Source organism: Peromyscus californicus, unplaced genomic scaffold, assembly GCF_007827085.1.
Source record: "Peromyscus californicus insignis strain IS unplaced genomic scaffold, ASM782708v3 Scaffold_5__1_contigs__length_169319896, whole genome shotgun sequence".
Lineage (NCBI taxonomy): Eukaryota > Metazoa > Chordata > Mammalia > Rodentia > Cricetidae > Peromyscus > Peromyscus californicus.
Window position 1 is genome coordinate 159,604,688 of NW_026294573.1, and position 21,541 is coordinate 159,626,228.

The 21,541-nt window shown below is 41.8% G+C and overlaps 2 protein-coding genes across 4 annotated transcripts; both read left to right on the plus strand.

Annotated features, from left to right (window-relative positions):
- The first annotated feature begins 907 nt into the window (after positions 1-907).
- Zfand1 (zinc finger AN1-type containing 1) lies at positions 908-13,071 on the plus strand. 3 transcript variants are annotated; one of them, XM_052715084.1, is made up of 8 exons: positions 908-994; positions 3,874-3,916; positions 4,643-4,682; positions 6,629-6,756; positions 6,836-6,927; positions 8,361-8,482; positions 11,734-11,889; positions 11,965-13,071. In XM_052715084.1, the coding sequence occupies exons 1-8, from the start codon at positions 940-942 to the stop codon at positions 12,136-12,138; spliced, it is 810 nt and encodes a 269-aa protein (XP_052571044.1). In that variant the 5' UTR covers positions 908-939; the 3' UTR covers positions 12,139-13,071. The 3 variants fall into 3 exon arrangements, with proteins under 3 accessions (XP_052571044.1, XP_052571045.1, XP_052571046.1); XM_052715085.1 differs by having other exon boundaries at positions 11,968-13,071; XM_052715086.1 differs by lacking the exon at positions 3,874-3,916 and having other exon boundaries at positions 909-1,067; positions 11,968-13,071.
- Positions 13,072-16,199: 3,128 nt separating this feature from the next.
- On the plus strand, positions 16,200-21,019 carry Slc10a5 (solute carrier family 10 member 5). Its single transcript, XM_052715079.1, has one exon. It carries the CDS (start codon positions 16,566-16,568, stop codon positions 17,868-17,870), a length of 1,305 nt encoding a protein of 434 aa, XP_052571039.1. The 5' UTR covers positions 16,200-16,565; the 3' UTR covers positions 17,871-21,019.
- Positions 21,020-21,541: the final 522 nt, after the last annotated feature.

The following is a 21,541-nucleotide window of genomic DNA, read 5'->3' on the forward strand; positions in this document are numbered from 1 at the left end:
TTTGGAGAATCTCTTAAGTCACATGGGAGATAGTGGACACTTCTCGGGGTCCTGGCATGAGTGCAGCTGACTGTCACTCATGCACTCTGAGTGTCACTCATGCACTCATTGTCACTCATCCATCCACTCTGAGTGTCACTCACCCACTGAGTGTCACTCATCCATCCACTCTGAGTGTCACTCACCCACTCTGAGTGTCACTCATCCATCCACTCTGAGTGTCACTCACCCACTGAGTGTCACTCATCCATCCACTCTGAGTGTCACTCACCCACTCTGAGTGGTGTTGGGTGACTTGTCAGTGGAATGACATCCCTTCCCACCCCACCTACAAGGAAGGGCGTCAGACATCAAACAGCTCCCTTCCTCCTGTGTCGGGGCAGCTTGCCTTGACAGTGTGAAATGATTGAGTAAGTATGCTCTCTCCACACCGAGGAGCCCTGTGCACTTTGGTGTATGTATTTTTTTTTCCTATCAGAATTTAAATAAACAAGACAAGAAAAAGAAACCTTTACAGTAAGAAACAAAGGCCTGATGCTTCCACTGTGTGTGCTTTTACTTCAAACTGAATCATCAAGACAGTAGTAATCAGTGTCCGGGTACGTCCCTTGATTCCTACATTTTGTGCTAGGTGTGTGCTGGCTCCTGGGATTACAGTCACTAAGAAAAACGAGAAATCATCGTGAGGCCCTTGCCGATTTTGGAGGCTCAGCGCGGAGAGCGGTGGGTGCGGTTTCCAAAAGAGGAGCTGGGTTTTTCTAAACCGTGCGAGCGAAAACCTCGGCTCCAGGAACTGAGTGCTACCACGTTGTGACCCAACCTTGAGAACGCGGCACCTCGGCACAGCGCCTCCGCCAGGGACACTTCCGGCCCTCGCGCAGGCCCCGCCCCGCACGCACGCCCCGCCCCGCCCCGCCCCGCCTTTGCGGCCGTAGAGAGATGGCGGAGCTGGACATCGGGCAGCACTGCCAGGTGCAGCACTGCCGGCAGCGAGGTGACGCTGGAAGCCCCGTGCCCGGCCGCGGGAGACCTGGGCCGGCTTCTGACGGCCGGGGCGGTGGCGGCGGGTGAGGGAGGACGCGGGCGCGAGCGGCCTTCCGGGGGAGGAGGCGGGTGCCGTTGGTTGCTATCCCTCAGTTTAAGGGGTGAAACTTGTGGCCCCCTGGGTTTCCACCCAGGTCCTAAAAGCAGACCTTGCAGACTTCCAGGTCGCTTTGCTCAGCAAGCCTGGGGCCGAAAGGGCGTAGATCAGGGCTGCAGTTCCCCTCTGTGCTTACCACTGCGGCCTGGGCGCATCCACTGCCTCAGGCTTTTTGTTTTGTTTTGTTTTGTTTTGTTTCTTCAGAAGAATGAGTTGAACAGCATCAGTTTTTAACTGTGTTCGCGGGCTTTTAGAAGTCTCAGGGTTTCTGACCCTCAAACTGTTCCAGCGGGTCCGTAGGCACTCTCCCACTCAATCATTGTTTAAATCATCACTGTTTGAACAAACAGAGCGTTGCTTTTGGTGCCGGGTTCACTTGAGTGTTAGTAGCAGATTAGTAAACTGCATTTTAGAAAGGTTTAATAAATAATATAGTGGTGGTCTCTCCATTGAACAGAGACCCCGTCTTAAACATAGACCCTGGTGGTAGGTGTTATATTCCTGTAGCCGGCAAGTTCTTCAAGCCTTAGACTCACAGACAGCACAGCCTTTGCCGACTGGACTGCACTCCGAATATTTTTGTAGGGCTTCATCCCGCTGCAGCTTCAGTCAATTCGTAGCAAGTTCCTGAATCCAGCTCTTAGATTTGGCCTGGATTCAGTGTGAAGCCTGTGGTAAGCAAAGACAACAGGACAGGTGACTTAATTCATTGTTACTTCGATATGTCCCTCACCATTGACTGTAGTTATGAACCACTAAGCAGGTCGAAACTTGTTTTCACATGGTCCTTTCCTATGGAAACTTAGTCATCTGGGTTATACTGTTACATTTTGTACATCTGGTCAAGCTGACTTATGTCTAAAAATGTCTATCTGCGATACAGTTTATCCTTTCCAGTTTAACATATCTTTCGTGTTTATTAAGTTGAGATCTGTCTCTTTTGGATTAGTTGAAAAGGGTTAAAATTAAGTGGGGATATCGGATACTAGGAAATTATCTTGATCATAACTCTTCGTCTTGGGCTTCCTTGAATGGCATATAATATATGCTTGATCACTCTTAAGTCTCAAAATCGCAAGCATGCCCGGTTTTTCACATTGAAAAGTGGCATAATGGGCCAGTGAGATGGCTCAGTGTGTAACAAGTTCTCTGGTGGACAGGAGCAGGGGCAGTAGAACTCATATATGCATACATGCAGAGGCTCATATATGCAGAGGGCACTGGCCGGAGTAATAAGAGAGATCCTGCCTCAAAAACATGATGGAAATATAGAACTGATTCTTAAAAAGTTATCCTCTGACATCCACATGTGTGTCAAAGCGCAAGAACACACACACTCACGAAATAAATAAATCTAAAAATAGATATAAAACTTTTGCAGATTATTATGTTTCAGTTTCTCATATTAACACATGTATCTTTAATTTCTTGGTATCAAATTGAAGCTCGCAGCATGATACTTTATTTAGTAACAATAGTGGTAGCTCATCAGGCACTTCTCAGTGGAGGGAAACATTATTCTGCAAGCATGATCACCTCAAGGCTCCCTTTTGTTTACATACAACCTCTTTTCGTGTTGGACTAAGATACCCTATAGGGTGTTGTCTTTTCTAGACTATTAGAGTTTTCTCTAACGGGGACTGAGCTGTATCTTCTGGTTTTCATTGTGAAAGTAGTATGATTGGTATATCTAGCTTCATGTGGCTACTTGCTATAATTTAATGTTTAAGATATAGTCGATTTAGAAAGTCATTAAGTTGGGAATGGTGGCTCACACCTGTAATTCCATCACTCTAGAGTCTGAAAAAGGGGGGCCAGAGGATCAGGAGTTTTGAAGCCTGCCTGGGCCATTTGAAACTTGGTGTCAAACAAAAAATAAACCCACAAAAAGTGATTGATTATCTTTATCATTAGATAAATCTAATTATTAAATTAGTTTCCAAATCTGAGAATCGATACTTTTATGAACTTTCCAAAATGTGTGTATAGACAGCATTAGGACAAAATAACTAATAAGGTATGATAGATTTAGATATAGATCAGATTGCTACACATATGCATAGATAGATAGATAGAGACTTACATATTCTACATCATGTATATCCATGGCTTTATTATTAGGTAATCTACTTAATATTGATAGATTGATGTTAAGTGGAGTCAGAATTAAAACCTAGAATTTTTTATGCCAAATGGAGACTCAGTAGTATATGGTCCTCAAAAACAACACCCAGTAAGTCTCGGATACAAAACAAAGAAGAAAAATACCATCAAAAAAAGTGGTTTTTTAGCCGGGCGGTGGTGGCGCACGCCTTTAATCCCAGCACTTGGGAGGCAGAGGCAGGAGGATCTCTGTGAGTTCGAGGCCAGCCTGGTCTACAAAGTGAGTTCCAGGAAAGGCGCAAAACTACAGAGAAACCCTGTCTCGAAAAACCAAAAAAAAAAAAAAAAAAGTGGTTTTTTGTTTGTTCATTTTTGTTTTTTTTTTTTTTTTTTTTTGATTTAACAAAGTTACTATGAGTGATATCTACCTCCTGCTGGTTCAGCCACTTTTTCCTAGAGTTGAAAATTTGGTAGATTTTGTTTAATGGAGATTACAGGGTTACTTGCTACTCAGGGACAGTTGAAAGAAAATTTTCTTACAGAATTGGCCAGTAGATTCTTTTTGCTTAAGAAAGCTAAATCAAAATCAGATACTGACCAGTACCTACCATATTTTCCTCCAATTTTAGATTTTCTTCCATTTGTATGTGATGGTTGTTCGGGAATATTTTGGTAAGTTTTTATGTAGGATTTGAAAAGAATTTTGGTGTTTGAAAATTAGAATGATTTTAAAATGGTTGTATTTTAGCCATTGACAGTTGGTATTCAGCATTGTGATCACTTGTGAAAAAGGGAAAGTGACTAGTCACAGACTAGCTAGTTATACATATATATCATTGATCTTTTAAGTTTCAAGAAATGCAGTCATGAATGTGGATTTCAAGAATAGGTATCGTAATTTACAACGAGACAGTAATGTCCACATATAAAGAATATAGCTTTTAAAAATCCAGCCGTGACTATTTTCTGTATTTTAATTAACAGATGAAAAGAGTCCAGCCTATAACATTCTTAAAATGGATAGTGCATTGAACACATCACTTGCAAATATGACCTGTGCACCATTCAGGGATTTGAGAAGACATGCCTGACATTGCATTCCTTCATTTAACTGATTCCTTTCAGAAGAAGTTGACGTTTGCATGCACTGTAAAGCACCCAAAGAAAAGATAACCAGAGTGATGTATTGTTTACTCAATTGCAGGTGGACATTTATATTTGAGACTGTAGACACTACTTTCTGTGGATTTCAGTTTGTTCTTACATGAAAGTCACTAGTGTAGTGAGCATAATGCACCTTAAAGATGTGAGATGTTAAAATAGCCCGAATTACTTCTGTTATCATTAAGTGAATTAATTGATTGCATTTAAATAAACACTGTTTTGAAATTATTTAAGCCTTGAACACAGAAGCAAGGACTCTCATGGTTGTCCTGAGGTATGTTTATTTTCTCTTACATAATTTATATATCTCTGACATAATTTATATATTTGTATTCATGCACTTTTAGAATTTGATTAGAATTAAAGCTAGTCAATGTACCAGACATTAGCATCCTAAATGAATTATATAAAGAATCTTTTGTTGCATTTCTAGTATTTTTCTCTCTTTGAAGAAAATTTGCTCTGATTGGTATTTATACATTTTTTATCCTCATAATCTTTATTCTTAACGTTTCTGGTTAGGAAGCCCACTCATAGCATTAGGCTATGCATTTATGATACACATCATGCTGTCCTTCCAGTTCACTGTTCCCTTCCTTATAGTGTTCATTTTCACTGGTGTCTGGTGATAGGATTCTATGGCAGTCAAGTTTTTGGACCCAGTCAGCCCCAGGCCATCAAGAGCAAACCCTTAGTCCAACAAAAGAACATCCTTGTCCTGATTCCAAACATGTGAATAGATTGAGAAGGGAAGCTGAAGATAGAAACCAAAGCAACACCCTCATCACTACTAATAAAGGAGGAAGCTTAGTGCAGAGCAGGTGGGTCATTTGAGGACATCTGGAACAGCTGTCCAAAGCCTGATGCGCAGATACTACTTGGCATCGCTTCTCTCCAAGACAGAAGGGCGGGGAGTTCATTGAGAATTCCCCACATTGAAATGGAAGCACCTGCTTGTAAGGAGATAATTTCAGTGGGTTTATCCCTGCCACCATTCACTGAGTCCTACTGGAGAATTTTCACTTCCATTCTCTCAGTTCTAAAACCTAAGGTTGCATGGTGTTAGTCCAAATCTGACCCTTTGGTGTGATCTGTTTGAGGAAAGCAAAAATTACCTAACTTGTTAGTATTACGAAAGACTGAATGGAAGGAATGTATTGTATTCTCTTATAAAACATATAAATCTGGCCCTCTGTGCTCTTTTTTTTATGGTACCAATTGATTTCTATGAATAGCTCTTACATTATCAGATACATTTTCAAGTAAAAATAATTTTACCTTTAGGTCATTGTAGCAAATTTGGAAGAAAATTTAGGTTTTTATTTTATTTTTTGGTTTTTCGAGACGGGGTTTCTCTGTGTAGCTTTGCGCCTTTCCTGGAACTCACTCTGTAGTCCAGGCTGGCCTCGAACTCACAGAGATCCACCTGCCTCTGCCTCCCGAGTGCTGGGATTAAAGGCGTGCGCCACCACTGCCCGGCTAGGTTTTTAATTATAATACATGTTTCCACCATTGATATAATGAATTTTCCTAGGGTTACAGATTTCGAGCAATCATTTTCTTAGATTTACTTAACTCTAGGAATCCAATTACTCTGTGCTCAATAATGTGACTAATCTATTTCTTTTTTTCCCCTTCAAAAAAACAATTTGTGTTCTGGTGTAACATTTTCTGATCATACAATATTCCACATAGCATGGGGAACAGTTAATGTTTTTGAAAACCGCCTCATGTTACAGATGTGATTTTTTTAAGGGTTCTGTGTCCTAAATTGATCTTCATTTCCTACAATTGGCATAGGAAGCAGTTATGACTCCCCTTTGAGGGTTGACGAGTTGACTACCCGGGCAGATTTTTATAGGGTCTCCTTGTGTGGCATTGTTACAAAGCAGGGGGTAAAATGTAGGCAGTAAGCTGGGGGCAGTGGTACACTCCTGTGGTCCCAGCACGCAGGACGCCAAACTAGAAATACTGCAGATTCAGAGCCAGCTGGAGATTACACAGTAAGACCCAGCCTCAGTAAAAAGGTAAGGAAACTGAATAGTCGTTAGAAAAGTCATGACAAAGTGGAACAATAAGCCTAGTAGTCATTTCTCATACAGACAGTCCTTGTCGTTTGTATGTGAGAATAGATAACTTAACCTAGTAAATTTAAACCAAAATGATGTGGGTGATGCCATCTAACCCTGGTTACTATAGTTTCCCCCCTTACTGTTTTAGGTGAATGTAATCAAGGAGAGGCCGAAGGCAGATGAACACAAATCTTACTCGTGCTCATTCAAGGACTGTACTGAAGTAGAGCTCGTGGCAGTGATATGCCCTTATTGTGAGAAGAACTTTTGCCTAAGGTAATCACCTAAACCATTCAAGCTTTCTGTATCTGTTTGGTTGTACATGAGCGAGTGCCAACTCCTCTGTTACTTGTAGACACCGTCATCAGTCGGATCATGGGTGTGAAAAACTGGAGATCCCAAAGCCTCGAATGGCTGCCACACAGAAACTTGTCAAAGACATTATTGGTGAGTCCCAGCGAGCTTGTGTGGCTGTTTTGCTTCCTGGTATACATCTGTTACTCCACTGCTCCTGCCTCTTACTTCTGATCACCAGTTATGGAGGTTTGTTAGCAGGCCCAGTGTAAGGACTTGCATTCTAAAATTTTATTTATTTTTTAAATTATTTGTATGGGTGTTTTCCCTGTGTACCACTGGCATGCCTGCTACCCTTGGAGGCCAGAGAGAGTACAGGGTGTCAGATCCCCTGGAATAGGAGTTACATACAGCTATAAGCCATGTGGGTGCTGGAAATTGAACCCAGGTCCTCTGGAAAAGCAGCCAATGCTCTTAACAGCTGAACCATCACTACTGCCCCAAGAACTTGCATTTTAATTTTTACAAGCCTTCCGGAGCAGTGAAAATCAGAAAATTGTAAGGTTCTCATTAGATGGTCTCATTTTGGGGCAGCTTAGATCTGGTGTTAACGATTATAGCTAGGTATGTTGATGAGGTTGGCATGATGGGCAGCTTTGTCTACAGAATACACTTTACTAAGGCTATTTGGCTGTGCTGTGAATGTTGCTGATAATATGAGGCACCAGGAAAGAGCATGGCTATGACTTAGCTTAGTTTCTCTGTCAATATATTAGTTCAGTAGAGCTTTTATCCCGTATTAAGGGTGGGGCCTTTGTTAAAAACGGAAGTGTCTTATAAAAACATCAGTGGCCACTTTAGATTAAATTGGTTAGGTCAAAAAGAAGCACATGCCTGTGAATTTTTTTGATGTATAACTTGTAAACAGAGGTTTTTCTGTTCCGCCCTGTCCCACAGCCGCTTTGAAATATTCACTCAGAGGCTTAATATTAATTACTGAATGTTTGGCCTATAGTTCAGGCTTATTATTAACTAGCTCTTACATTAAAATTAGCCCATTTTTATTAATCTGTGCATTGCCATGTGGGCTGTGGCCTGCAGGTTCTCTGACATCTTTTTTCTTGGGAGGCTGGCTCTCATCTCTCCACTCCACCCTTCCTTCTCCCTGTCTCTCCATTTGGCTTTCCTGCCCAGCCTTATTCTGCCTGGCTATAGGCCAAATCATGTTTTATTATCAACCAATGAGAGCACACGTTCATGGCGTACAGAAGGGTCCTCCCACAGCAATAACTTGCTTAGATTGGCCATTAGTCATGTAAATACACTTAACAGAGCTGTACTGTGCAATTTATGTTTGCTGAAGGCCATAATGGTACAGCTGGGCATGGCGGTGTACTTCTGTAATCCCAGCAGAGGCAGGTAGATCTCAGTGAGTTTCAAGCCAGCCAAGCTTACACAGGGAGACCTTGTTCTAAAACATGAGGAAAAAAGAAAAGAAAGAAAGAAAGAGAAGAGAAAAGAAAAAAGAAAAGAAAATCTGGAAATTGTGATGGGCAAGTGCTTACATGCTGATACTTCTTCCTTAGACACCAAGGCAGGAGGGGCAGTGAATAAAGGCCGGAAAGGCGCCAAAACCAGCGGGACAGCCGCCAAGGTGGCTCTGATGAAGCTGAAGCTGCATGCCGACGGGGACAAGTCACTGCCACAGGTGAGAAGAGCCAGCGTGTCAGACGTTCGTGTGGTCTCCTTTCTCTTCCCTCCATTGAATGCAACTTAAACCTGACATGTCACTTCTAAAGGTTGCGTGCTGGAGAGTCTGTATAAATATGCCATACATCTGCATTTCTTCCTCTTTGTAGAGATGGCAGTAAACCACACGGAGCCTTCTTTCCCCCACTTTGCATCATGTTTTTGGTATTTATCTGTACTCAAGTTATGGTCTAGCTCATTCAGTAGCTACACATTATTCTGTTGTATGACTGTGGCCTACTTTACTTTTGTAAATAAATCTCAGGTTTATTCAGTGCATTGTTATTAACACCTGTTCTTCAGTGAAGATCCTTGTGTTTAGGGAAGGGAGCTTCTCTAGATAGTCTCTTTAAAATCCCAACACCTAGGAGAAGGAGGTGGGAGGTCAGGAGTTCGAGGTTAACTTAAGCAATGGAGTGAGTGCCAGGAAAAACTCAGACTATACAAGCATACAGAGTTTTAGCCATTTTTATGTGTCCCTGCTTCTCTGTTGCTGTGACAAACACTGACCAAATCCAACTTGAGGAGGAAAGGGTTTATTTCAGCTTCCATGTCACAGACCATCATTGAGAGAAGTCGGGGCATGAACTCAGACAGGAACCATGGAGTAATGTTGCTTGTTGGCTTGCTCCCCCTGCTCAGACTGCTTTCTTATACAGCTCAGGACAATGTGCTCAGGGATGGCACTGCCCACGGGGGCCTGGGCCCTCCTCCATCAATTAGCAATCTAGAAAATGCCACCCACACATGCCAATCTGATGGAGGCAATTCCTCAGTTGAGGCTTCTTCCCAGCTGTCTCTAGTTTGTGTAAAATCAACAAAAACTAACCAGCATACAGCATAACATTACATGTGTGTCTGTGAACATATATATATATATATATTTATAAATGTCTAGTGATGAGGCTATAAATGAAAGTAAAGCATGTTTCAGATAGATTATGTAGTCATCTGTCTGTCTGCCCATTGCCTAGTAGAAAAAAACCTGTGTGCTAGTATTGCTGACACTGTCTTTAAAATGTGCATCATAGTCCATGAAATGTGTGATGTGACTTTTTGTCCTTTCCCTATTGATGAATATTGATTCTGTCTCCTCTTATGGCCATTGTTTTTATTTGATTGTTTTCTTTTTTTTTGAGATAGGTTTTTATGTAGTCCAGGCTGTCCCAGGAATCTATAACTCCTTTTTGTGCCCCTTCATGCTGCTGTCTAGATGACCTTCAAATCCATCGTCTCATTAATTAAACCTTTTAATTGAGGATGATAGGAATTTACCTGGTTTGAGTTTCTTATTTTAGAAGCCATATTTTTAGCTTTTGTATTTCTTCTTGGATATCTACATCTTGTTTTACCTCTGCTTGTTTTCATCTTATATTTATTTTTATGGGAAATATTACATAATGTCTCTCATTGCATCCCAAATCACTTACTTTAATATCTTTTTACATTTGTTATGTACATTACTTGGTTTTAAAATTGAAGTTTGATTCCACAAGTTCATCTTGACTCTGAAGGGCTTCTTGAATTTTTCTCCCCTTACTTCCCAGTCCCTCCGTGGCAGTTCAGTCTTTTCTCTCCAGCCCACCCACCCAGAGCATCAGTTTCAAACCTAAGTTAAGCCGAGTGATGCTTCTGCTCTGGAGAGACGCAGGGGTTGTTGCGGTGGCAGCCACTGAGCTGGGAGAGCTCAGCTATTCATTCGGTCAGGGAGACATAGCTATGCCTTTGTGCCTTCCTCTGTACTGATGTCTTTGAGCAGTTTCCAGGCCAGCATTCAGCAGTCAGTCCCTTAGCCTGCTTCTGTAGATTCTAGTCTCCCTGAAATTGTTAAGGAAAAAGAAACTGTAAGGTAACTGATAGGATATCGAGTCCGAGTCCCACACCAGGCTCTCCGCAGGCCACGAGCACCCAAGAGCCCTGTCTTTATCTCTATTTATTTCCCACTTAGCCACCATTAAGCTCTGCACTATCCGTTCCAAAGCCCTGATGGCCTGTGGGGTTTGTTTTTGTAGTTTTCTTTATGTTTCTTGTTGCTGTTGTTGTTTATTTATTTAAGAGACTAGGTCTCCCAAGCTGTTCTTAAATTTACAAACTCATGAACCTCCTGCTTCAGCTTCCTGTTAGCTCGTTTTTTGGTCCTAAGACCGATTTTTAGAGGCTGTAAGTTTTCATTTTCCCTTTCCTATTTGCATGCTTGCTGCTCTTCTCTGGGAGCAGGGCTGCTGGTGACAGACGTGGCCACCACTTAGGCTGTTACAGCGGTTCTCTTGCCTTTGAATGTTTTTATCTATAATAAATCCCACTGACCTTCAATCTAAATTCAGGCATTGTTTTCACTGTGTTATTTCTTAAGATAACTTCTTTTGTTCCCCAACATTTCCCATTAAAGATGCCTCACTTAGAGCAACACTTTATTGTTTGGGAATTGACCTGTGAAGACAGTCTCCCTAAAGCAGTTTTTAGGAATCAGGGAAGATCCTATTCCTCCTATTTTTTTTTTTTTAATCAAGTTAATTAAGTAACAAATACAACTGAAGAACACAGTAAGGCACAGATTATGGTAGAGATCCCATCTCTGAAACCCTGTTTTATTAATAAAGTATTTTTCTGGGGCTTTACTGTACTCTAGTTTTTCACTTTCTTCGTTCTCAGAAATCTTTCTGCCTCCGATAAGTAGTAAAGTTGTTAACATACAAACAAGTGTTTTGTACCAAAAGCCTTGTCTCTTGAATGACAGGAACTTGATTCCAGGAAGTACAGTTGAAACCAGTTTGTTTCCAAGCAGAACAGAACGGGGGCCCATGTTGAGGGATTCTGATGTTCTTGAATGATCCATCAGTTTTCTTGATTTCTCTCTTGTTCATGTTGAATTCATTCTTAACTCAGGGGTGGCTAGGGGATATGAGGGGAGTCTACAGTCCAGGTCTGAATCACTGGAACTCAACATAGAAAAGAGAGCTCCTTCTCCCACAGTCCCTGAACATAAAAAGGTCACACAATTGTCATTACACAGATCGCCCAGCTAGGGTTCTGGGTCTTTGGACATACAGTTAGTTAGATGGGCCACACGATTGGTTTTCTCACTAAAACTTACATCATTGTAGGGTTTTCCTACTTTGAGCAAAAGAAGAGAGGAAAGGGTACCACTAGCTGCAAAAGGAATGTCTCGCATCATGTGTCTAATCTATGTGTTAACTTTTGCTTACACAGACAGAACGAATTTACTTTCGGGTCTACTTACCAAAGGGGAGCAAAGAGAAGAGCAAAGCCATGTTCTTCTGCCACCGATGGAGCATTGGGAAGGTCGTGGACTTCGCAGCTTCCCTAGCCAGCCTTCGAAATGAGAACAACAAGTTGACGGCCAAGGTACTGTGCAGTCAGCATTCCTCCTTCAGGGTCTGGGATGTGTCGTTACCACCGGGTGACTTGTTTCTCTCTCAGCAGAAGCTGAGGCTGTGCCACGTCCCTTCAGGAGAAGCCGTGCCCTTGGATCACACTTTGGAAATGTGGATCACTAGGGAGGACAACCCTTTATATAATGGTGGAAATGTTATTTTGGAATATCTCAACGATGAAGAACAGACTTTAAAAAATGTTGACTCTTACTTGGAATAGTCACTCAAGAATTAGAGCCAGAATTTACAAGTAGAAATAATTAAAAACTCTAAAAGTTGCTTTTTTATAATTTATTTCCATTAGGTCATAATTTACATCAGTAGTTTTCTACTAAGTTCCAGGTTTTGTGTTTTGAAGTTTAACTATGTACTGAGAGTTATGGTAAAGTATTATTTTTATTACTGTTCCTGGGTTATGTGTAGAAACATCAGCAACCATGTGTTTCCTGTTAGGCCCATGCCAGCTGCTGACTTCCTGCTGTGGCACGTTCTGTACCACCTTCACTCCAAGCTCCAGCTCATACCATACCCACCATTCTGTGGTTTTGCCATTCTTGTGGCAGAGGAAGATGCAGATGGCAGATGCTTCAGTCCCTGTTGATTTTGTTTTAAGCAAGTTCTGTAATTAAGCCTAATTGATTACAGGGCCAGAATGCATGGTCTACTGTAGACCTAAATGATGATGTATGAATTGATATATGCACATGAACTGCAGAAGCTTAGACATCCTCTCGTTACATCTTCCAAGTGTTTGGATAAGAATCCTCAAACCTAAGAAGGGAAAGTTATTTTCTTGGTATCATGTAATTGCCCCGAATATATTTCTGGTAAAGAATTTTCACCAATTGATTCGCCTTTTGTTGGTATGAATGTACTACAGATGAGAAGAGCGATGAACAGGCTGACTTTGTTACAGTCTCCTTCATTGTACCAAAGCAAAATATCCACCAAAATGATTGCATTTACCTGTACATTGAAAGAAGTCCTCTGGGGAGGCTTTTTGTCTACACCTGAGGAGAAGGAATGTTTTCTGTCTGTAGTGGATGCAGGACTACACTAGAGAAGGAAATCAAGTATTTTTAATTGCCCCCCCCCTTCTGTACCAATTTTCATGACTTCAGGTTTAATTAAAGGAATAAACTCAGCATGTTCATTTGGTCTTCTTCAGCTCCATCTTTTTCATGTCCTTGTGATAAAGAGTGATACTTTCTAGCTTTTATCAGGTTCTGAATTCATGCCTTTACATAGCTGCCTGCATGCCTACTTGACATATTAATGTCTAGTTGCCAATACAGGCACAGTGGAGATATGTATACATATACTTGGAACTGTCATACGAAGTTGTAAGGCAGGTTGCAAATAAGTGAATGGACAATATAGCCATGTCTCAATAGCTGTTTTGTTGGAAACTATCAAACTAGCAATAGAAATAATCCTTTAAAAATCCATATACCAGGAGTTGGGTTTGGTTTGGGTTGGTTTGGTTTTGGGTTGGATTAGTTTTTTGTTTTGAGATACCAGAAAGTTTTAATGCCAACCAGTGTGGGACGTTTACCCACCACCCCCACAGTTCCTCAGAGTTTTCTTGAGTGCGAGCAGCAGGAAATATTAGATAGAAGGATTTATTGCGGAGAATCTTGCAGAGATAAACAGATAGAAAATAAAGGATAGCCTCGAGAGGGCCTGGAACCTTTTCCAACGGGCCTGTCTCTGCCCCAGGGTTTTTATAGAGATGCCAAGGGGTGGAGCAAAAGACCTCCTCCCCCGGCACAGCCAAGTGCAGACCATCTCAGACACCTGCACTCAGGCCTGTGGTCCTAATCATCTTCTATGAGGACCTGCTGGGTAAAGCCAAAAGGAACCCGAGAACGGGCTCCCACAAACCAGTACTTTACATTAATCACAATTACTTGCACACAGTAGGTAGTCAGCATATATAATTGAATGAAAACTAAATATGCAGAAAAATAATACCTACTGAGAAGAGGGCAAATGAGGCTGGCATGGATTGAAACCTAGAAGGATGAAAAAAATGTCTTCTCTCTTTGGTCAGACAAAAAGGACAAGGCTGTCCAGAGGGGACCAACAACAGTGGGCACACTGTAAGCTAGGTCAGGTCCTCGCCGGTGGAGCCCGCAGGTCTGAAAGATGCCAGGGAGGAACATCCTTGGTACTAAGGACTGGCAGCTAAAGCATGCTTAGTCTAAAGAGGACAAGATGTGCAGGTGAGTCTCAGTCCCCCTAACTCCCGGTGTCCAAATCACTCGGAAAGCAGCAAACGCAGGGCATTGGGTTAAATCTGCCTAATGAAACGGCAGGTTACACCGTCCCCATCACTCCTAGAGTTTTGACTGCCGACGGTCCATTACAATTGTACTGGGAAACACACAAAGCATAGGAGATGAGTGCAGATGAACAACTGAAATAACACCTTAGTACTAATGAGCGTCAGTCTAAAGAATGAGGAAACACACGAGAAAGCTGGATGATCGGACTCTTCCCAGCTACAGTGATCAGCTTTTAGTCCCGAAGTTTTCAGATATGAAGAAGGGTTGGGAGAGCCTGAAAGAGAAACAAAACAAAATAAAACAACACAACTCTAGATAAAAGCACTTGAGAGGAAAAACATACCTACTTCAGATTGCTTGGATCTGGTCAAAGCTGTGAATTAAGGTACTAGGTCATATAATTGTAAGGGTAACTGCCATTTTCTTTTCTAAATTACATTATTTAGTTTTGGTATATGCGGGCACATGCCACAGTATGTGTGTGGAGGTCAGAGGACAACTTGGGGGGACGGGGTCTTTCCTGCTATGTGGGTTCTGGGGATCAAACTCAGGTGTGCACCCTGGCAGAAGTGCCCTACCTACTGAGCTACCCCACTGGGCTCTTGACTCATTTTGACAAGTTCTTCCTGTGTAGTTCAGGCTGGCCTTAAACTTGTGACTCTCCTGTGTTAGCCTTCTCAGTGTCAGGTGTTCTTGTCACTTTAAAGATCTACCTAGTGAGTTCCAGGACAGCCAGCCAGAGATTCATAGTGATACTCTGTCCTAAAACAGAGCTTAGTCCTGTTGCTTGTCCTCCCCACTGGTAAAAGTGTTTGTTGTTTTTTTTTAATGTCCTACATAGAACTAAATGATGCCAAATTCATGTTTGAAAAACACATACACAGTCTCTTTAAAAATCTGTCAAACTGTGAAAATGCCAAGATGAAGTGCATCACTTTGTATTCTAACACACACAAGTAGAATAGACATTTGTAGTCGTGGGGAGATTACTGTTTGAATTTTCACTGCTTGGCATCCTTTCATTTGGGAAATGCACAGTTGAGTTTGTGGACTGCTTTTCCTCACCTGTGGAAGCTGAGGCACGGCTGGGTCAGGTGACTGCTGCCCACACCCCTAGCTCTGCACAGTGAGTCATGTTACTAAGAAAGACTAGAGCGTTAGAATTAAGCTCAGTACCTTTCCACTGAGGAATTCCAAATGCCAGGGAGCAACTGCCACTCAGCCAGGCTATACCTTTAACCACCTGCTCAAGTTAGCTGGTGGTGTGCCTGACGTTTTCCTACAGACAGACACCAAGGGCAGTCTAAGGGTTTGTTTTGCCTGATAGATTGCTCTAGAACTCCAGAAAACCATTAGTATCAAGGATGGTCTCAAGAGCAGCCATTGTAGCCACAATGGCAGCCACATGACTAACTTCAAGTGAACAAAGTTGAACCTCTCTTGGTCACTATGGCTTGCAGTTTAGGGCCCCAGTGTTACAGGTGTGAATCAGGGTGCATAGGGCACCTGCTCCAATTTCCAATTGCTTGTGACCCTGAACAAGGAATTGGACTAGGGATGGACACACGGATGGTGACAGGAAAAGCGATGGAAGTGGGCCTGGGCTGGAGAAGGGTTAGGAGTTCAGTGCCACCTGTTCAGAGCTGATTGGCACATTTGCCCCACACGGTGTTTGTTTTTTCTGCGCATGCTCTGTTAGAAGACAGCCTTAATAGGAAGGGGCTTCCAGTCTTTCAGCTAACTGGCTTCTTTCATGTGCCAATTTTCATTAATTCTCTCTCTGTCTCCCTCCCTCCCTCTCCCCTACATCCTTCCCTCTTCCTCAGTCCCTCCCCTCCTCCTCCTCTCTCCCGACTACACACTCTCCTGTCACAGCAGCATGTAGATTATGCTGTTTGCTTCTGACTTGATGGAATAGTAATAATGAATTCCCAAGCATTAGTATCTATCTTAGGACCACCCCCCCCCACCCCCCCCCCACCCCCCGCTGCTTTCATTTTATTATTTTCCTTAGGACAAAAGAGAACTAAAAGAATAATAACTCCAAGAGTTTATCCTCAGGTAATAAGGAACTCAGGAAGAGAGATTAGGTTTTTGTGACAGGGACACCTGTTAAATGCAAGGGTTTACTTCTCATTTTTCTTGACTACAAGTTAAACTGGTTGTATCACTCCCTAGATGGCTCTATATTCGTTTGAAGTACAGCAGTCCCTCCTCTTGGACCTTGACCCAACCAAACCCCGGCTGTTACCTAACTCCCATTTATGCATTCTACCACTGAAGACCGGCAAGAAGAATGGTCTTTTTTTGTTTTTTGAAAAAACCGAGTTGCCACATATGGTTGCTCTAACCTTTCAAGATGTTTGGAAAATCTTTTGTAATCCTACTTTTGTTGGTGACCCCAGGAGAAGCAAGGAAGTCGTTTCTCAGTTTTCTGAACATACAAAATACCGAAATACTGTCATTTGCTAAGGCAGAAGAAACTGTCGTTGTAAAGTCCAGTTATAAAGGTAAACAGCCTAGCTCCAGCTACCTTTTTGTGAAATCAGATGATCCAACGGTGCTGCAGGTGGTGAACGTGACCAAGACCTCGCTGGACGCCACAGACTTTACCATCTGCCTAATGACTTTCCCAGGAGAGACGAATCTGACCATTCAACTCTGGGATTCCGAAGGTAGGCAAAAAAGACTCATCGAAGAGATAAAGAATATTAAAGTCAGAGTTTTCGGACAGACAGAAGACAGCCTCTTCCAGGCACCTATGCATGTCAATAGATACATCTTGCTGCTTGTTTTATCGATGATCCTTTTAAATAAATGTGCCTTTGGCTGCAAGATTGAATTCCAGGTACTTCAAACAGTATGGAAGAGACCTCGGCCAGTAGTTCTTGGGGCAGTCACACAGTTTTTTCTTATGCCATTCTGTGGTTTTCTCCTGTCTCAGATTTTGGGATTGCCCAAAGCACAAGCTTTTGGATTTGTAGTGACCTGCACATGCCCAGGGGGAGGCGGGGGCTACCTTTTTGCTCTCCTTCTGGAAGGAGATGTCACTTTGGCCGTTTTGATGACTTGCACATCAACATCCCTGGCCCTGATAATGATGCCTGTCAATTCGTACTTATACAGTAGGCTATTAGGATTAGCAGGTATATTTCACGTTCCTGTTTTCAAGATCGTGTCTACACTCCTATTCATTCTTATACCAATATCGGTCGGTGTAGTCATCAAGCACAGGGCTCCTGAGAAAGCAGTCTGTTTAGAGAGAGTAGTTCGGCCTCTGAGTTTGACTTTAACGTTTGTCGGGATCTATGTGGCTTTCAGGATGGGGCTGGTGTTTCTGAGAACGGCTAACCTAGATGTGCTTCTCCTGGGGCTGCTGGTGCCTGCCCTGGGCTTTACGTTTGGCTATTCCTTTGCTAAAGTCTCTATGCTGCCTCTTCCTGTTTGCAAAACAGTTGCTATCGAAAGCGGGATGTTGAACAGTTTCTTAGCCCTGGCCATTATTCAGCTCTCTTTTTCACAGTCCAAGGCATATGAAGCCTCTGTAGCTCCTTTTACAGTAGCCACGTGTTCTGGATGTGAAATGTTACTGCTCCTTCTGGTTTACAAGTGTAAGAAAAGAGGAACCCTTAGCACAAAAACTGAAAACACTCCTTTCGTCTAAAACTTACAGCACTCCTAATTCTTGCCCTGGCTGAGACACTGTGGGAGATTCAAACTATGCATAAATAATGCTTGCTCTAAAGGCATCTCTCATCTGGCTAAAAGCTTGACATGGGAGGTGAGATTATTTCTTCTAATACTTGTATGTGTATGTTTTACATATTTGTGTGTGTAACATATAGGCGTGTATAATATGTTACACACGTATGTATATGTTAAATATGTTATATATGTTTATATGTATATGTTATATAACACACACACTGTGTGTGTGTGTGTGTGTGTGTGTGTGTGTTATCCATAGTAAGCACCCAGTGACTGCTACAGTACATATTGAGAAGGGAGCTTAAGATTCCTTGCAGTATGTTAGTTTGGTAATGATTTTATAACCTCTTAATGAGGAATAGCAATGGAAATAACCAGTAAATCCTGTATATCCTAAGTTTTTAAGGAAAGAAGGTTCTTTGGATGGAGCAGCACATATTGACTCGGGGAATGAGCACACAGATTCCTATCTGGCCCTCCCACTAGCTCATCTGGAAAGAGCCTGTCTTGAATAAACACAGCAGCTCTGTTTTCACAGCCACACGTGCTTCTGACTTCCATCTTCCACACCAAAGGCACTGCCACTCATCTGGAAAGGACATCTCCTCCCTCCTCTGTCCTTTTTTTGAAACAGTCAACCTCATTATTGCAGAATGTTCATCCACTACCTGCACCAGCCTCCTCCCCATTCCCAGGGCTATTGCTCTTGTTATACATATATTGCTCTTTCCCCAAACCTTTCCAAACTGGCTTTGGCTTCTTTCTTCTAACTCTAGTCAGTCATATTAATCTTATAAAAGTTTAACTTGGGGGGCTGGAGAGATGGCTCAGAGGTTAAGAGCACTGGCTGTTCTTCCAGAGGTCCTGAGTTCAATTCCCAGCAACCACATGGTAGCTCACAACCATCTGTAATGAGATCTGATGCCTTCTTCTGGCCATGCAGACACAGCACTGTATACATAATAAATAAATAAATCTTTAAAAAAAAAAAGTTTAACTTGGATGGCATAATTTCCCTGCAAAGAAGCCTGTTTGCTACATGTATAAAGCTCCTATTCCCCAGAAAGGTAATATTACCCTCCACTCTGAATTTAATCAGCTTCCGGTTTGCTCCCTACCACTTCTTTACATATGTGTCTTTGCCATTTTGTAGGTTCCTTTTGACTCAGATTTTGGCTCTGCCTAAGGCACAAGCTTTTGTATTATACAGGTCTTTGCTTCTGGTAAAGCAGAGGTTTAGTGTCTCAAGGATATACCTTGTGTAAGCCAGACTGGCTGTTTTATAGCAATTTCTGTTCTGTTTAATCTCCTTACTCATCTTTAAGCATGAAACCCATTTTGATGTTTTTCTATCATATTAGCACTAAATTTTCCATATGCTTATTCAAACAGATTGTTAAAGCACAAGCTAGGACTCAAATGAAGACCATGCTTCAAAAAGTAATCAATTAGTCTTTGGTCAGGGGTATGCAGCAAGAGTGCTTGTCTGGCATATTTGAAGCCCTGGATTGTAACACTGAAAAAATAAACACACACACACACACACACACACACACACACACACACACACACACACACACACTTCTACATGCACTTCATGGGATAGATTTCTACATCATCAAAATCTATAACTGAAATTTTCGATGCATTTTTTAGTACTTAAGAGCAGACCAGTCTGTATTCTTGTCTAAGACAATGTAACCATTAAGGAAAAACAAAACAAAACAACAAAAACAAAAACAAAAAAAGAAACACTCTTAAGGATATACCTTTCTCTATTTGACTATTTTCTTGTTGTTGGAGGCAAAATAATGATCCCATATTCCAGGTCCCTTATTTTAAAAAGGTGGAAATAATGATGTCAACTCCATTAGATTGTCCTGGGAATGATATTCAGCCACACGTCTACTGTGCTTGCTGAGCAGAGCACAGAGTTAGCTATTATTACTGCTTTGTTCAAGTTTAAACTGTTGACACTGACAGATGCATACTGGTGGTTTGAAATGTCAGATAGCTATGTTTGGAGCCTAAACTTATAATATTTTCCTGTCAGTGTTCCTGCCTATAGTGCTGTAGTACTGGGAACTTCTGTTTTCTGCCGACATAAGATAGACAAATCTGCTCTTTCTTATATCACTAAGTCCAGTGTATCAAAAACAGGATTCATAAAAGACCTGATGGTATGATGATGGGTGGCTATCCTGATCTTAAAAACAGTAATTGCCTCCCTGGAGTATTTGACTCCTTTAGACAGAAACATCCATTCAGAGGCTCAATATGTAAGTGTATTTATATAATACAAACTTAACTAGGTACCTCTTAGTGAACATAATTTGCCAATTGCAAGTCAGGAAACCTGCCTTTCTAGTTGTGCTTTATGATCAACCTTATGACACTGAAAGTGTGTCAGTTTTTAAAACTGTAAAACCCAGAGATCAACAGAGGCTTTATGTTCTCTCTCTCTCTGTGTCTCTGTCTCTGTCTGTCTGTCTGTCTCTCTCTCTGTCTCTCTCTGTGTGTGTGTGTGTGTGTGTGTGTGTGTGTGTGTGTGTGTGTGTGTTTAAAATCTATCATCTCCGAGTTTTTCTCTTGTCATGTATGGAGGTCTCTACGACCATCAGAACCAGCTTTCACACACTCAGTAACAGGGTTTTGGACTTTGTGGCACTGGCTCGCAGCACGGCCATTGTGGAATCAGACGCTGTTGTACATGTCACTTTGAGAAGTCACCTGGCAACAGAATGGACTGTTTGTGCTGAAAAGCCTGAGTTACCTGACATCAGTTCTGAAGAAAACAGAACTGGAGTTCCTGCTCATCTGATGGAGGAAGCCAGCGATAGCTTTAATGTAAAGAAATCCTGTATTCAGTCCCTCATTTATCTTACTTCAAAATGCTTACAATGATTTTAGCAGCGTTGCCAAGACAGTGGGACTACTCTCACTCATGAAAGGTTTAAAGATGCTATTTCCTCAAAGGCCTAGAGAATTCCATTTGTTCACATATCCATGTCTGTCAGCATACATTTGATAAGATTTTTTATTTTAAAATGGTTGACAATGGATAACCCAGAAACCTAGTTTTTGAAGGCCTTTTTGAAAAATCAAAAAAAAAAAAAAAAAAAAGCCAAGAGTATTTGATAGAGGTATCCAAGTCAGTTTCTTAAGATAGCATTCTTCAGAAGAGCAAAGACAAGTTTTGGCTCTTCGTGAGGTTTACAAGTTGGATTCATCATTCCTGCCACTCATCTCTGAGACATGTTGCACATCATTAACAATTTCTTGTCTTTTGATTAAATCAAGAGAAGCAATGAATTCACAAGCAATTATGCAAGAACACTGTGGTCCTCTTGTGGGTAAGTCATATGTGTAGAGTTTTCCACTTAAAAGTAACATGCCTGCCATCGTACCTGACCTACCATTTCATGTGAGGAAACATTTTAAAAAACTATACACTAGCTTCTGTTGCCCGTATGGAGCAACCTGCTTGACCCATATATATTTTCTTTATGTGGACTTTGGAGTCAGGGAGCTGTGTTCATGCTGTGTGAGTTTGGGACAAATCCCTTAACTTCTCCAAGCCTCAGTTTCATGATCTGTATAATGAAGAGAATCTTCATGAAATTGTTG